The sequence below is a fragment of the Lycium barbarum genome, chromosome 9 (assembly GCF_019175385.1).
Source record: "Lycium barbarum isolate Lr01 chromosome 9, ASM1917538v2, whole genome shotgun sequence".
Lineage (NCBI taxonomy): Eukaryota > Viridiplantae > Streptophyta > Magnoliopsida > Solanales > Solanaceae > Lycium > Lycium barbarum.
The window spans coordinates 23,040,475-23,057,561 of NC_083345.1; the positions used below are offsets into that span (position 1 = coordinate 23,040,475).

A 17,087-nucleotide genomic window follows, 5' to 3' on the forward strand; every position below is an offset into this window, starting at 1 on the left:
GTTGCATTAGGAAACAACTTGGCAAGTTTTTTTTTTTTTTTTTTTTGCAAAGAGCTTATTGGCTAAGACCTTTGGTAGTTGTGCAAAAGGAATACATGTGAAAGTTGTAAATGCATGGTTAAAAGTCTAAGTGGGAGATTATTGGGGTACATACCATTAGGGCTGTTCAAAACCGAACCGAACCGCTACCGATAACCCAACCGCAAAATTGGCTTATTGGCTTAATGGTATTGCGTTATCGGATCAGCGGTTGGGGAATGGATTAAAATTTTATAGTTATCGGCTTATCGGTGCGGGGGCGGATTACTCAATTTTCTTATCGGGTAAACCGTTATTCCGTTAAAAATTTATCATATTTATATTCTTATCCCTAACAAATAAAATACGTATTGTGATTGTAAGTTGTAAACCTAAAGCTAAAGCCTCAACCTAAAATATGTATCTCAATTTCTGTTAATTGTGAAACCTGGTTGTTTTCTATCAAATAGTTCATTCCCTGTTTCTTGTTTGCCTATATTGTATAATTTTCTTGGAAAACTGTTGCTACTTGCTACGGTATTTTTACTAATATTGAATCCAACATTTCAATCTTCTTGGTTATATTCCTATCCCTTTTTTTTGAGGATATCAGTATCTTCTTTATAACCTATAAGGTAAAAATATTACATTTTGAGTCACTTTAAAGGCAGGTAATTTCCTTGACAACATGTGATTTTATCATTCATTTTTCTCTTAGATTTAACCGATACACTGCCCGATAACCGTCCGATAATTGCTAATTCGATACCGAACCAACCGATATCTTATAGGTTGGCTAGCGGATTAGCACTTTTAAAAGCCGATAACCATTAAGCCGAACTGTTAAGCGTAATTATCCATCCAATCTGCCCGATAAGCAGCCCTACATACCATTAACCATGCGTTTAGATATGGTATATTCTAACAATTGTCATGATTAAAAGTCTAAGTGGGAGATTGTTGGGATATATATTATTAACCATGTGTTTGGATATAGTATTTATTATAGAAAAAATATTATTCATTTTTTAATAAATAGTTAAATAGATCATGTACTAGTATGTGTGTCCTTTACTTATATAGTAGATGGTTTAGTGTATAGAGTTTAGCTTATACACAGAAGATTAAATCATCGGCTCTTATAAGTATAAAGTTTATGTTCGCAATCTAAGATGGAATTTGGACAAAGTCGTCGGTATGATTGTAGCACAAGATTAATTTAATGTATCTTCAGTATGGGAACGGTATAGTTTCGTCTTCTTGTGCTAGTACATTTTGTATGAATTGAACGAACCAAGTAGAGATAAGTGTTTTTATATTGAATATATAAAACAAATTCTCTAGTTCATTAAATGTACTTATACTCTTAATCTTGATATAATTATTATGATCTATGTGATTTGTTCATTATTTTGATTTATTAAAAGGTACGACCCAATTGCGAGTCTATGTATTCCTGGTAAATTGAATAATGGCAAAATACATTTGTGAATTGATAGTTAGTTGATAGAATCCATGTCTCGACTTTGAGATTGATGATACCCCTTTATAAATGCTTATAAGTCTCATGTTAAAACTCTGCAGGTGAATTTTGTATCCATCACATGATATAACTTAAGCGGAATATAAAGGATTCAATTAGTCAATGAATTAAATTTTCAGTAATTTAATTTAATTGATTAGTATCTGTAATCTTAACATGGGGAGTTAAATAAGATTTAATGAAAGATTTCGAAATTGAACTGAGGAATGCAGTTACGATTTTTTAGTGAAATAATTTGTAATTTATTATGGTAGGATTAATTCAAATATTTCAAATTAATTTCATTATAGGAAGCCTTGTTAATTAATTATGTGGTCCCTGTTGTGCCCGAATAATAAAGAATTAAATGGAATATTATTTCTTGGTGGAAAATAAAGATCTAGCAGGTTTTGGAAAAGGGTGAGAACCCTAAAACCTGTAGTTATAAATTAGGGGTCTTATTCCATAAGGAGATCGAGGGTTTTACAAGTTTCTACACTTTTTCCATAGAAATTCTCTCACACAAATTTCGCAGATTCTGGTATTATTGGGGTTACACAGTAGAAGACCGAGGAACTGGAGGATGAACGCGTGAATGGTTTTTGCTCATGCTTGAAGGCTAGATTCGAGGTCGCATTCACACTTCAAGAGATAAGTATCAATTATATGTTTGATTAATATCTTGATTATGTGTTGTTTAAATTACATGCAAGTTGATCCTGGTTATTTGCTTCCACTGTCTATGCCTCTATTCCATCAAATAGAACATGCCTGAAATTTTATGGCTTATTAATCTAATTGAGTATAATCAATTAATGTGTTCCTAGATGTTTTTCATTTATATACGATGAAGTTAATGGCGTGAATATGATATGAAAAATTGAACAATATTAAAAGCATCCATAAGCCATGCATGATGCAACACAAATTTGTTATCAAATGATTAGAAATCATTAAACCCTTTTGTACTGAATGATCTCTTTTGGTTTCCTCGCATGTTGAAAGAACTAAAAAACCAAAACAGTGATCTCTAGCCGAATTTATTTATCAAGTGAAGCTAAGTGTAGTTTGTTGTATTGATGCAGAAAATTCCTTTACACAATACAATATTTCTCTGACTTACCTTTTCTGCAAGAAATGTCTTTCATGAAATAACAAAAGGAATTACAGCATTTATAGTACTATGATATGTATTACCCTTGAAATTTTTCCTATTTAAAGTATTGCCCATATTATAATTTTCCATGTTAACAATATATTAGTATTATGATATCAATATGTCTATTTTCCTTGAATCTTTTCCTATTAAGAGTATTGCCCGTACTATAATTTTGCATGTTACCAACAGGGGGAAAAAGGAAAGAAAAAGACCCTGCCTGTGCTAGAGCAGAGAAATATCAACTCAATTAAATAAATTCATTTTCCCATTCTTTTTTACAATTTTTTCAAAAAAAAAAAAAAAAAAGAATGAGAGAAATTCCTAAAATCTATCTGTTTGTTTCCTTGTTTTTGTCCAGCAACAACAGTTAAATAGTTGAAATGATTTAACCCTTCTATTTAATATTTAAAATTATTTTCTCATCCATTAACCTGCAACCTTTCATCACTAATAACCTATAAATTAGAATTTCACTATACTTCATTTTGAATTTCATCGTCCCATTTTTCTTTATGGAGCTTTAGTAGAAATCTTATAGCTGTGATGGTATTAATACTGTTTTCTTTTCCTAATAAATTCTTTATGTCATATATTGTCCACTCACTTAATTAGTTAAACTGTACACTTTTCCGTATTCATTTATTTGATCCTCTTTTATTGGGTACATAATTTAACTATTTAAGAATGGGATAAATTGATTAGTTTTTAGGTGAAAAATTATTTCCACTCACAAAATTTCATTTTTAAAATTAAATGTCTGAATATAACTTCAATTTTCTAATATTTTGTTAATTTTAACTTTGTATTTGTGTTGTTATTTAATAAGAGCATGAAAAAAGATGTGCACTGTGTATGGTACTTAAATGGCTGGTTGTTTTTCAAACACAATAAAAGAAAGTTGCGAAGGAGAACCTTTAGCTGTTATATTACTAACATTTTCTGGTATTGTTATCTGCACCAGGTACTGATAGTAAGGACTAAAATGCAAATCTAAAACTTTTATAATAATATAATAATAATAAAGAATAAAAGAACAGTAAAGGCAACATAAGAGAGAGAAAAGTGTATACTTATTAAATACCTTATCAGTTGAAAGGCAACACGTGGAGAGAGAAAAGGTAGGTGGCCTTTCAATACATGCCACGTAGCACGGAGACCTGCTACAGGGTAATTCAGTCAAGTTACATAAAATTCTATACATCAGCTTTTCAACCAATCATATTATTTTGTTTTAGGTGAAATGACTAAATTACCCTCTGTAATCCTAAGCAGACATGTTGACCTGCTGCTTGCTAACTTCTTTTTTCTGCAATGTGTATCATGATGTATTGGATAAATTTAAGTTTTCTGCAATGTGTATCATGTGAAAATTATTGAAATCACGCTCTTCCGTAGAATTGCATAATTTAACTTTTCTGCAATATGTCTCATGTGATGATTATTGAAACTACACTCTTCTATAACATTAGTGTAATATTTTATTGGATAATTTATTTAACTTTTCTGCAGTGTGTATCATGTAAAAATTACTGAAACCATACCTACCGCAATAACACCAACAATTCATTTTGTTTGTATATATAGATGAGTTGTATCTCTTCAGTTTAGGACAAAAACCAATTATCACTGACAAATTTGCAACCATGAAGATGCTCACGATGTTAATGGTGGCTGCAATTTTATTTTGCAGCCATCAACAAGGGGTTGTAGCGAGAGAAGTTGCTGTGACTGTGGACGATGACGGTAACGAGATAGAAATACTTCCATGTTGGATTATCCACTGGCCATGGTGCCCGTCCCCGCCCTCACCCCCTCCGGCCCCTAAACCGACTTGCTCGGCTAGTGACCAAGAGCAGGTGAAGAAGTGCATGTTCAATGTAACTTCAATTGACGCATGCTGCCCAACATTCCGGAGCATACTCGGTACTAGTTGCCCTTGCTATAAGTATGCTGAGGAGTTGGATAATCAACGCTTGATCACTCTTAAAGCTTATTGTCATGTCGATAGCCCTTGTAGGAACACACAAGTAAGTTACAATTTTTACCTACCGAAGATTTTGACAGACTCGTTCAAGAATTTATTATCTACAATCATTTATATAAGGTATATTATTAATTTGAGTAGTCCCCTTATTTAAAAGATATATATGTTCTTGGAATAGTTGTTGTGTAATTCGAAAAGAAAAAATAATAATTTCTAAAATGAAATATTTTGAAACAATTTTTTGAGCTGAAGTGACATATAAAAACGACCAGAAGGATGGCAACAAAAACATTGGGGTCCTTGATATAGACTACTTAGGGCCACTTTGAAGACAAGATATTGTCCATTTTCTTCTCTTTTAGAATTAATGAAATAGGTGTCAATATTAACCATTAATTAACTATGTATAAATTGAATGTTTGTTCTTGATTTTAAATTCCAGATGTATATGTTTGAAAAATCTTTCTGTCAAATTATCTTTATATATTTCTCTTTCTGAGATTCTAACTAAAATTATTTTTCTGATTAGTGAAGTAGTACTTTCGTTTGTGAATACAGTGGCTAATGATGTTTTTTCTGTTAATTAATAATTTCAGGTGATTAAGCTATCCAAGGAGGAGTAAAACTGATGTGTTTAATTGCTTAATTCCAGATCTTGTATTATGCTATTAATTGCCCTTTCTAGGGGTAAAGTACTTGTAATGTTGTGTGTGTGTGTGTTTTTGTTGATTGTAATGTTGTGTTACTGCAATAAATTTGACATATCTGTCAAAGTCTTAGTATTAATAGAAAAATATTATATTACTCATTAGTATCCTCAAATTTTCCTTTATTTTTTTATGAGAATAATGTTTAGGTCAGCTTACACATAATTTAGTCCTTTATTTGAATTAGGAGGAGAGAAATCAGTTCATACAAATATAATCAGCTTAATTTATTTAAGTTTGGACAAGATAATGATACACTTATTTATTAACACAGCTACTTTAACTCGTCCACTTTCGGTCAATCAAACCTATGTTATTTTATCTAATACTAGCAGGAGATGCCCGTGCGATGCACGGGGCCACTCAGCAATTTGATCTTTGAGGTGTTAAAATATACGAAATCCACCACTTCTGTCAAACAAGGACCAAAGGATATACTTTTCCATATACCTTTCCTTCATAACAGGTCATATTCATCATCAAATTTATAATGAATCATGCTAATAATCAAGAAGCTAAAGATTGTTATTAGGGATCAATAATGCAAAATAAATGCCTCCTTCAAATTACCTAGAGAGACATGTCCATTGAGCGTATCAATATATGCCTTCTCGTTAATTTTTCACTACAAAATGGTCTTTCATCTCGAACTCTAAAATTGAAAAAAAAAAAAGAGGAGAGTAATCAGAATAGCAAACAAAAAAGAGAAAACGGCACATCCACATAATATCATTTATCGAGGAAGCAGAAGCCCTTTTGAAAGAAGCTATTCAGGAACAAATGAACCGTTTTATACTTCACGAACAAGCATAAAGAAACATTCATTCTTTCATATACGTTTTCTTTAATTGAATGAACGTTTTGATTCTCAATTTCTCAAAATACTTCAATTGGTACACGCCTGGCGCGACGTCTCAAATTTCTATCAGTGCGTCATTGTTCCTTAATCTCTTGAGCTCTACGCGCCACAGCATATTTGTTTGTGGACATTTCTATCGAAGCGGAGAAACAACCCATTAAGAATAAAGGAGGGAGGCAAATTAGCACATATTGAAGCTCGAATCCTTATAAATGAGAATGAAATTTAAATTTAGTTCAAAAAATTGGCATTTTTTTTAAACTGAATAATTTTCTGAGCTTTAAATAAGTGCTTTTCATGAATTAGAATCTCATAGAGTTGTTGAAGTAGCTATTGCTTTCAGAATTAAGCTTCGATCCCCAAAAATTCCTCAAAAAGATTCCTACTTCCTACAATATGGGTCTATTTCCAAGTAGGCAGGTCAAATTACTAACATATATGTAAAAATTTCAACAAGAAACGAACGATACCCAACAAACAATGAACAGAAATGAAGTTTAAATTCGAAAGAAATTTGTAGAATAAACTCATTGGAAACTAACACATTTCAGCAAAAGAAGAGGAAACGAACAATACCCAACAAACAATGATTAGAAATAAAATCTGATTGAGAAAGATATTTGTAGAATGAACACACCAATACTCCCTCCGTTCACTTTTCACTGTCTAATATTCTAAAAATAGATTTTCACTTTTAATTGTCAGCATATCAAGAGAAGACAATTTATTTTTTCTTATTTTACCTATAGTATTAATTATTCACATCAAATTATTTTTTAAATCCAATAAAAATATGCATCAATTAATATGGTTGGTAATTATGTATTCTATTTATTATTTCTTAAACAGCCTGAAAAATCAAAAGTGAACAAGTAAAGGTGAACCGAGAGAGTTGAAAAAGTCTAAACCCAAAAGTGAAGCGGGACACTGTGAGACTGAAGAAGAAAGAGAAATGCAAAAGGAAGTAGAAAAGCTCACCAAACAAGGGGGGGGGGGGGGGGGGGGGGGGGGCGTAGCGAGGCAAAATTGCTGAGACCATGGAACAAAGAGCAGCAGAGGAGAAAGAGAAATGCACTGACTAAACCTAGGGTTAATAACGTTTAAAGTACTACACGTGGTTCTCTAAAGAGAAGTGTAATCCACGTTTCAAATAGGACAAAGTTTATAGGAGTAGTACAATTTATGATCCCTTTTGTACAATTCTTTGATGATGTATTTGTACACCTTCCCCGCTTAAATGTAACGCTACTCCATAATGAATCCACTCTTAGTAGCTAGAAGTTTCCATGTTGACTCATGATCAAATAGTATTGCTTCCAGAAAGTTTATTCATGATTTGGGAGTCCTATAGAGTCATGTGATGATAATGATGTTAGTCTCATAACAATGTTCGGAGGTGTAACGATCTTACGTCACTCCGACAAACTCAGAATGTACTCTTACCAATACTTATGCATTTATATATACGTGTGATACTATGATAATGATGCCCACAGAGGCTTGGACATGCGTTATATACGCACCACTGATGAGTTGGCTAGGATGATGATGCCCACAGAGGCCTAAACAGGCGTTAGATACGCATATATATATATATATATATATATATATATATATATATATCTATGAACGGGAGCTATATACGCATAAATTCAGTACTTATGAATATCATGGCCCTCAGAGGTAATTCAGATGTACAGGTTGTATCCTCTTACCCTATGTTGCTCTTATGTCTCCTTTATGTTACTTTCATACCTTACACACTCGGTACTTTATTCGTACTGAATCCCTTTGCCTGGGGACGCTGTGTTTCATGCCCGCAGGCCTCACTATACAGGTTGACGGTCCTCCCAGTGGGTTATCAGCTCAGCAGAAGTGTTGTCGCACTCAACTTGCTCCGGAGTTGCCTTTTGGGTCAGTATGGATAGGTTCACATGTTTATGGGTATGGCGGGGCCCTGTCCCAACCTCATGATGTTTATGTACTCCTTAGAGGCTTGTAGATAGAAGTTATGTATATAGATGTTTTGTTCGAATGTTCATGTCGGCCTCGTAGGCCAGTATACCTCATGTATATCATGTTGGGGTCGTTTATTGTCGAGTATCCCTTATGTTTTATTCAAGTTGTCTCATAGCGGCCCTCCTGGCCCACTTATGCATGCTAGTAAGTTTATGGATGTATGCCATGGTGGTGCTCAGCAAGTAAGGCCCGGGTGCCGGTTGCGGCTCTCCGGTTTGGGTCGTGACAGTCATGTCATATTTTTTTAACAAAATATAAAAGGAAAAAGGACAGAAATGGCCGACCGGGTGAAACAAATCCCACCCGATGGCCCAAGTTTCCCCAAACCCAATTTGTATCCCGCCCAGCCCATTTACCAAAAAAAAAAAAAAAAAGACCTTAAAGTAGTCACTAAAAGTTAGTTGCAAAAAAAAGGACTTATTGTGGTAACTTTAGTCGCCACTAAAGATCAAATATGTATAGAAAATGTATCGAAAATGTATCATTATTGTATGAAATATGTAACCTTACCGTATATTTATAGAAAATGTATCATATGTTTTTATCATTGTTGTGTAATTTGTGTATAATACATGTATCATCAACGTATACTCACTAATCATACATATATTATACATTACTATGTACATTATACAGTGATTATACACTAATTATTCACATATTATACATGTTTCATACATAAGTTTAGAAAATGTATCGTTGTAGTATAATTTATGCATAAACTGTATCGTTCTTGTATATAAAGTGTATCATACGTCTAGACAGTGTATCATACCTATACAATATATAAAATGTATCATTATTGTATAGAAAGTGTATATAAACTATATCATTTTTGTGTAGAATTTGTATATATAATTCTAGCATGTGTATACAAACTGTATCATTCTTGTATAGAAAGTGTATCATACGTATAAAAAATGTATCATACATATACAGTAGTGATACATATTCTATACAACATTGATTATATCCCAAAATTGATTATATCCCAAAACATGTGTAATATGTGTATAATAAATGTATAATCAACGTATAATTACAAATTATACACATATTATACATGTTTTGGAATATTTCTTGAATGCTCAATCAACGTATAAATATACACATATTATACATGTTTTGGGATATTTCTTGAAAGCTCAATCACTGTATAAGTATACACATATTATACATATTTTGAAATATTTTTCGAAGGCTCAGTATGAATTTTGACCTTTCGTGGTGACTGTTTGATCTTTAGTTGCCACTAAAAAGTCTGATTTTTCTGTAGCAAGCCTTTAGTGGCGACTCTTTTTATCTTTACAAAAAGCCTGATTTAAAAAAAAAATGTGTTTGGCCTGCTGGGTTGGCTAGCGCGTGGGATTACTTTGTCCATTCACTTAATTAGTTAAACTGTACACTTTTCCGTATTCATTTATTTGATCCTCTTTTATTGGGCACATAATTTAACTATTTAAGAATGGGATAAATTGATTAGTTTTTAGGTGAAAAATTATTGCCACTCACAAAATTTCATTTTTAAAATTAAATGTCTGAATATAACTTCAATTTTCTAATATTTTGTTAATTTTAACTTTGTATTTGTGTTGTTATTTAATAAGAGTATGAAAAAAGATGTGCACTGTGTATGGTACTTAAATGGCTGGTTGTTTTTCAAACACAATAAAAGAAAGTTGCGAAGGAGAACCTTTAGCTGTTATATTACTAACATTTTCTGGTATTGTTATCTGCACCAGGTACTGATAGTAAGGACTAAAATGCAAATCTAAAACTTAATAATAATAAAGAATAAAAGAACGGTAAAGGCAACATAAGAGAGAGAAAAAGTGTGTACTTATTAAATACTTTATCAGTTGAAAGGCAACACGTGGAGAGAAAAAAGGTAGGTGGCCTTTCAATACATGCCACGTAGCACGGAGAAAGAAGATAAAGCACAGGGTAATTCAGTCAAGTTACATAAAATTCTATACATCAGCTACAGTAGGCTTCTTTTCAACCAATCATATTATTTTGTTTTAGGTGCAATGACTAAATTGCCCTCCGTAATCCTAAGCAGACATGTTGACCTGCTGCTTGCTAACTTCTTTTTTCTACAATGTGTATCATGATGTATTGGATAAATTTAAGTTTTCTGCAATGTGTATCATGTGAAAATTATTGAAACCACGCTCTTGTATAACATTAGTGTAATATTTTATTGGATAATTTATTTAACTTTTCTGCAGTGTGTATCATGTGAAATTATTGAAACCATACCTACCGCAATAGCACCAACAATTCATTTTGTTTGTATATATAGATGGGTTGTATCTCTTCAATTTAGGACAAAAACCAATTATCACTGAAAAATTTGCAACCATGAAGATGCTCACGATGTTAATGGTGGCTGCAATTTTATTTTGCAGCCATCAACAAGGGGTTGTAGCGAGAGAAGTTGCTGTGACTGTGGACGATGACGGTAACGAGGTAGAAATACTTCCATGTTGGATTGTCCACTGGCCATGGTGCCCGTCCCCGCCCCCACCCCCTAAACCGACTTGCTCGGCAAGTGACCAAGATCAGGTGAAGAAGTGCATGTTCAATGTAACTTCAATTGACGCATGCTGCCCAACATTCAGGAGCATACTCGGTACCAGTTGCCCTTGCTATAAGTATGCTGAGGATTTAGATAATCAAGTCTTGATCACTCTTGAAGCTTATTGTGATGTCGATAGCCCTTGTAGGAACACGCAAGTAAGTTACAATTTTTACCTACCGAAGATTTTGACAGACTCGTTCAAGAATTTATTATCTACAATAATTTATATAAGGTGTCTTATTAATTTGAGTAGTCCCCTTATTTAAAAGATATATATGTTCTTGGAATAGTTGTTGTGTAATTCGAAAAGAAAAAATAATAATTTCTAAAATGAAATATTTTGAAACAATTTTTTGAGCTGAAGTGACATATAAAAACGACCAGAAGGATGGCAACAAAAATATTGGGGTCCTTGGTATAGACTACTTAGGGCCACTTTGAAGACAAGATATTGTCCATTTTCTTCTCTATTAGAATTAACGAAATAGGTGTCAATACTAACCATTAATTAACTATGTATAAATTGAATGTTTGTTCTTGATCTATTTATTGCAAGTTTTAAATTCCAGATGTATATGTTTGAAAAATCTTTTTGTCAAATTATCTTTATATATTTCTCTTTCTGAGATTCTAATTAAAATTATTTTTCTGATTAGTGAAGTAGTACTTTCGTTTGTGAATACAGTGGCTAATGATGTTTTTTCTGCTAATTAATAATTTCAGGTGATTAAGCTATCCAAGGAGGAGTAAAACTGATGTGTTTAATTGCTTAGTTCCAGATCTTGTATTATGCTATTAATTGCCCTTTCTAGGGGTAAAGTACTTGTAATGTTGTGTGTGTTTTTGTTGATTGTAATGTTGTGTTATTGCAATAAATTTGACATATCTGTCAAAGTCTTAGTATTAATACAAAAATATTATATTACTCATTAGTATCCTCAAATTTTCCTTTATTTTTTTACGAGAATGATGTTTAGGTCAGCTTGCACATAATTTAGTCCTTTATTTGAATTAGGAGGAGAAAAATCAGTTCATACAAATATAATCAGCTTAATTTATTTAAGTTTGGACAAGCTAATGATACACTTATTTATTAACACAACTACTTTAACTCCCACTTTCAGTCAATCAAACCTATGTTATTTTATCTAATACTAGCAGGAGATGCCCGTGCGATGCACGGGGCCACTCAGCAATTTGATCTTTGAGGTGTTAAAATATACGAAATCCACCACTTCTGTCAAACAAGGACCAAAGGATATACTTTTCCATATACCTTTCCTTCATAACAGGTCATATTCATCATCAAATTTATAATGCATAAATATCAACTGTTACACCCCATTTTAACAGGGTTAATTTTAGAGTGCAACATATTGGTGATTCCTATTTGTTTTATTTAAGGAGTCGCCACCTAATTAATTTAACGGTGAATTAGGACACCTAAATGTTAACTAAGGTAAAGTTAAAACTAAACCTCCATTAATAGTCTGCTTAACCAATGTGATTCTAGGTAAGGGCTCTATATTATCCTAAAGGGAAGGGGTCAAGCATCCTTTAGAATTCGCTAACTACGGTTGTCCGGCCAAACTTAGGTTAATTAATTCAGATTAAATATAATACTTAACTCTTAAGAAAAATAGGTTGTAAATGTTATTGAGGTTTTAAAGGGAAACATAATGATGCTATTTAAACTGACTTGAAGAAATGCATAGTAGTCCACTTAAAATAAACTTAGAAGTATTGTTAAGCTTAAAAATAATAATTTTATTGTAAAAATGAGACTGGCAAAATATAATGATTTGTATATAAATAGAATGTTTTTAAGAGTAAACCTAGCCAATGTGGCATTATATCAGTATAATAATGTAAGAAATCTAGACTTGTTTTAAAAAATAGAATGCAAAGATGATGAATTTCTTTCTCTTTTTTACTGATTTATTTAGTTATACTCGGCTAAAAAATAGACATGACTGATTCAAACTTGAAGAGTTATTTATAAAATAATACTTGAGTTTATACTTGCGTATTAGTGACGTTTTTGAAACGTTTATGATAGAAACATGATTCCCTTTACTTAAAATATATAGTCATGCCATTTTGCAATCAATTATCCCAAATAAAAAATGAAACATGAAAAAGAATGGTATAACTTATGGAATTAATTGTTAATCTTCCTTAAACTAACTACCCATTACTAAAACTAAATCTACTAAATCATTAGGATTCATCTAAGTTAATAAAATAAGATAAGGTTAGTCATACAAAAACAATCAAAATACGCAACAATAAAATAAAGTAGAGGGGAAGAAAGTTGAATGCATCTGGCCCATCTTCCCGGCCCAGCTGCTGCACACTATGCATGTTATTGGGCTTTGGCCCAATAAATTTTATATATTGATATTGCAGATTGTCTTGATGGGAAATGATTCAAGATGATTTCGTTGGGCTTTTAGCCCAACAACGCATGCAGGAGAAGAACAACAACGCATGCAGGAGAAGAACGAGTCCCTCGGACTCGTATGCGAGTTTCATGCAAAAGATAAAAGGAAAAGGATTAGTATACACTCAACGAATATGGTAAAACATGTAAAAAATATAAGCTCAAAATAGATCAGTACATGATATATAATTTGTATATTTTAAATATATTTCGTGTATACACAATTCACAGGGATGTATTAGATACATCAACATATACGAACTCAAATAAGCACAAAATCATCATGGCGTTTCACACAGATCTGCACCCCTTTTATATTAAGGTAACATGACTATGTACCCAAAAGTTAAGCCACTCTAATGAGGCAAATAACAAGCTCAGGCCTAAATAAAAAAGAAGATACATTTTCCAGTATAGTCATATGGTATTTCAAAGGTCAACCTTATATATAAGTCAGCAGGAAAGATTCAAATTTAGATCTTGCCATGATTTAACCAACCAAAATCTTAATATATTTACCGAAATCATTCCAACATACCGCCTCCATATAGTCCAATAGACTAAACCTTTCAGGACATTTTTTAGATCTTATTAAGACTATGTGAACCCTGTTTCAGACAACAATAAACTTCTGCCAACAACCGAACCAATAGCAATACTTCACAGGCCAAACAAAGACTCCAAGGGACCATACTTTCCTTCATGCATTGACTTAAATTTATGTGTACCATTTCTTGCATCAGCAAATGTGAGGTGCACTAAACAATGAAATACACCTTTTGAAAATAGAATAGGGTATTAAAGCCATGCTTTTCAAGAGGAGTTAAGGCATGTCATTACACACTATAACCAGGTTATAAGGAAGCTTAATAGGATTCCTAGTAGATGTTCATACTTCACACAGAGCATGTGAGTTCATATTAAGTGTCACACCCCATTTTAACCGGGTTGATTTAGGGAGTATGACGTATTGGTGATTCCTGTTTATTTGTGTTAAGGAGTCGCCACCTAATTAATTTAACGGTGAATTAGGACACCTAGAGGTTAACTAAGGCAAAGTTAAAACTAAACCCTAATTAATAGTCTGCTTAACCAATGTGATTTTAGGTAAGGGCTCTATATTATCCTAAAGGGAAGGGGTTAGGCATCCTTTAGAATCCGTTAACTTACGGTTATCCGACCAAACTTAGGTTAATTAATTAAGATTAAATACGGTGCTTAAATTTTAAGAAAATGACTTATAATGCTGCTAATGTTTCAAAAAGGAAAATATAAGTTGTTTAAAATAAGACTTATACATGTTGCTAAGGCTTTAAATAATAAGGCTATTAAAATAAAATTAATACTTTGCATAAGAAATCTTAGAATATTATTTGAAATAAAGTTTACAAACGTTACTAATAGTTTAAATGAAAGCAGCACAACGAAAATGAAATTTACGAAATTACATATAAGTGGAAGAAGATGCAAGTTTATGCAATATTTTAATAAATATTTAAAACGAACTAAACGATGAGGTATTAATTGACTTTAAGTTTTAGAAGTGTGAACGAGATTATGCTCCGTTGACTGCCTTTCGACCAAAAATATGCATAATTTGGATAAAACCTTAAAGATTCTACAAAATATTCTTTAGTTCTTATTTGCGTGCCAGTGGTGTTTTAAAATCCCCAAGATAATAAAATATAATTCCTTTAACTCAAAATATGAATTTCATGCTATTGAAAATCAATTATTCTACAAAGTATATATTATAAATACTACAAATAGCTTTAGTATAAAGATAGAAAATGAAACTTACGGGAACTGATTATTAGTTTTGCTTGGATTAACTACCCGTTATTAAACTAAACCCCACTAAATCTCCTATAATTCGTCTAAGCTAAGAGACCAATAAAATAAAGTGTTAGTCAAAACAACATAAGTTAAATGCGATAAATGCAGAATAAAAATAAAATAGAAGCCCAAGAAATATAAATAAATGGGTTCCGCCCCATTTGGAGCTGCTTCGGTCCGCTTGCTGCTGTTGGGTCTCGGCCCAGCTGAAATCTTAGAAACTGCTGCGGATGCTGCTACTGTTCCTGTCTATTGGGCTTTGGCCCAGAATGTGTTTCTATTTTTTCGCTGCGGATAGATGGGCTGGACACAGGAAGAGTAATTCACATTGGGCTTTTAGCCCAAACCGAATGTTGGGGGGAAATGAGTCCCCCAGACTTGTAGCGACGATCATGCATAAAACAAGAGAAAAAGAAGTAATATCTAATCGAGGGGTAAGGTCAAACACACAAAATGAGACTCAAAATAGATCAGCGGGTGAGTATATGCCGTGTATATCCAAAAATGAAATAGAGACACAGAGAAAGAGAATGGCTTAACGACCAAATAAATAAGGATACTAGGAAGGTAACTACAAAGAAATAATCAAACATGTTCAAATGTGTTTCTACACTTGCTGAACCAATCTATTATGAAATAAAGTGTGGCAAACCCAAATTCGACTAGCTGGGATGAGTAAGAGATGAAGGAAGAATGCCAAACATAGGCGTATGATTAAACAGGGAAACCAATTAGCCTTAGTTCAAACCAGTATATTCATTTTTCAATATCCAAACAAATGAGTGAACCAAACTGCCCCCAGATCTAATTCATTATTTAGTTGGAATCCTTCTGACAAAAAAAAAGATTTACCATAACAGGAGGGAAACGACTTGAATATGGAAAGGAACTTATACATGGTCATTAGCTAAAAATGGTAAATATACAGAATCAAAGTAATTTAGGCACCACACCACAATACAAGAAACCACTTATGATTGAAATCATGACTCAACTACTCGCATTTTAACGAGTCCTCCATTATTCCCTGCTGATTCAGACATTATATTTCACCAATTTCTCCTATCTTTCAAATGATGGCCATACAGATCAACCTTAACATGCTCATTTCAGATTCTTACAACATACCAAGTAAAAAAAAGCACTTAACTGATTTCATACAAACTCAGGAAGGTAACATCATGCATGAAAACCATAGCAAATAAGTTTCTTTCGAATCAGGGGAATGACCAGGTCATGGTAAGAAGACAAAACTCAACAAATTTGACACTTCCTTCTTTTAAATATAGAATCCAGACAAAAGGGACAGAACTGAGTTTAAATACTTGTATCCCTTTAAAGAAACATATTCTGAGATTTTCACATACTAAAACCAATAGTGAATTAACAACATAGATCACTGACACTGACTAGACTGAAATCATCCAAAACAAGACTTTAATAAACCTGAATGACCTAGACAGGTTCATGTTGATTCAAGTTGGACTCAATTGAACAAACATAAACAATTAGAAGACAACAAGTGGTTATACATGCTTAACTGATCATTAACCAAATTAATTAGGAATGAAAACCTAGAATGAACCTATAAATGCTTCTAGCATGATTCCCACATATAAACCAGATGCAACAGATTCACAATTCATACAGATTTTAAAATGAACATCTCCTAAAGGTATATACTCATATGATTCACAACAATGCTCATAAATGAGCTGAAACAGATTAGACTCAGCAGGATTAGTGACTGAACATCAATGAATGCAATGAAACAGAACACTTTCAAACAGGACAGATTCGTATAGATTCAGATTCCTAGGAAACAACACTTAAACAGGTTCTAATTTTCTAATAACTAATCATTCAGATTTATACAGCAGTACGCAACTTGAACAACTAGCATGATTAACTCACACATTTGAATTAGATTAGAACCAAACTGCCATACCTAACATG

The 17,087-nt window shown here is 32.6% G+C and overlaps 2 protein-coding genes and 1 long non-coding RNA gene across 3 annotated transcripts in view; 2 read left to right on the plus strand and 1 right to left on the minus strand.

Annotated features, from left to right (window-relative positions):
* The window catches only part of LOC132610198 (uncharacterized), a 28,349-nt gene extending 21,115 nt beyond the window's left edge, over positions 1–7,234 (minus strand). The window contains exon 1 of the long non-coding RNA XR_009571060.1: positions 5,961–7,234. This is a non-coding gene — a long non-coding RNA (uncharacterized LOC132610198). The remainder of the gene's footprint in view (positions 1–5,960) is intronic.
* Positions 4,288–5,487, plus strand: LOC132610195 (uncharacterized). The gene is made up of 2 exons (XM_060324482.1): positions 4,288–4,726; positions 5,280–5,487. The coding sequence occupies exons 1-2, from the start codon at positions 4,343–4,345 to the stop codon at positions 5,304–5,306; spliced, it is 411 nt and encodes a 136-aa protein (XP_060180465.1). The 5' UTR covers positions 4,288–4,342; the 3' UTR covers positions 5,307–5,487.
* A 3,346-nt stretch (positions 7,235–10,580) lies between the features above and the next one.
* LOC132610196 (uncharacterized) lies at positions 10,581–11,777 on the plus strand. Its single transcript, XM_060324483.1, has 2 exons — positions 10,581–11,007; positions 11,576–11,777. Exons 1-2 carry the CDS (start codon positions 10,633–10,635, stop codon positions 11,600–11,602), a joined length of 402 nt encoding a protein of 133 aa, XP_060180466.1. The 5' UTR covers positions 10,581–10,632; the 3' UTR covers positions 11,603–11,777.
* Positions 11,778–17,087: the final 5,310 nt, after the last annotated feature.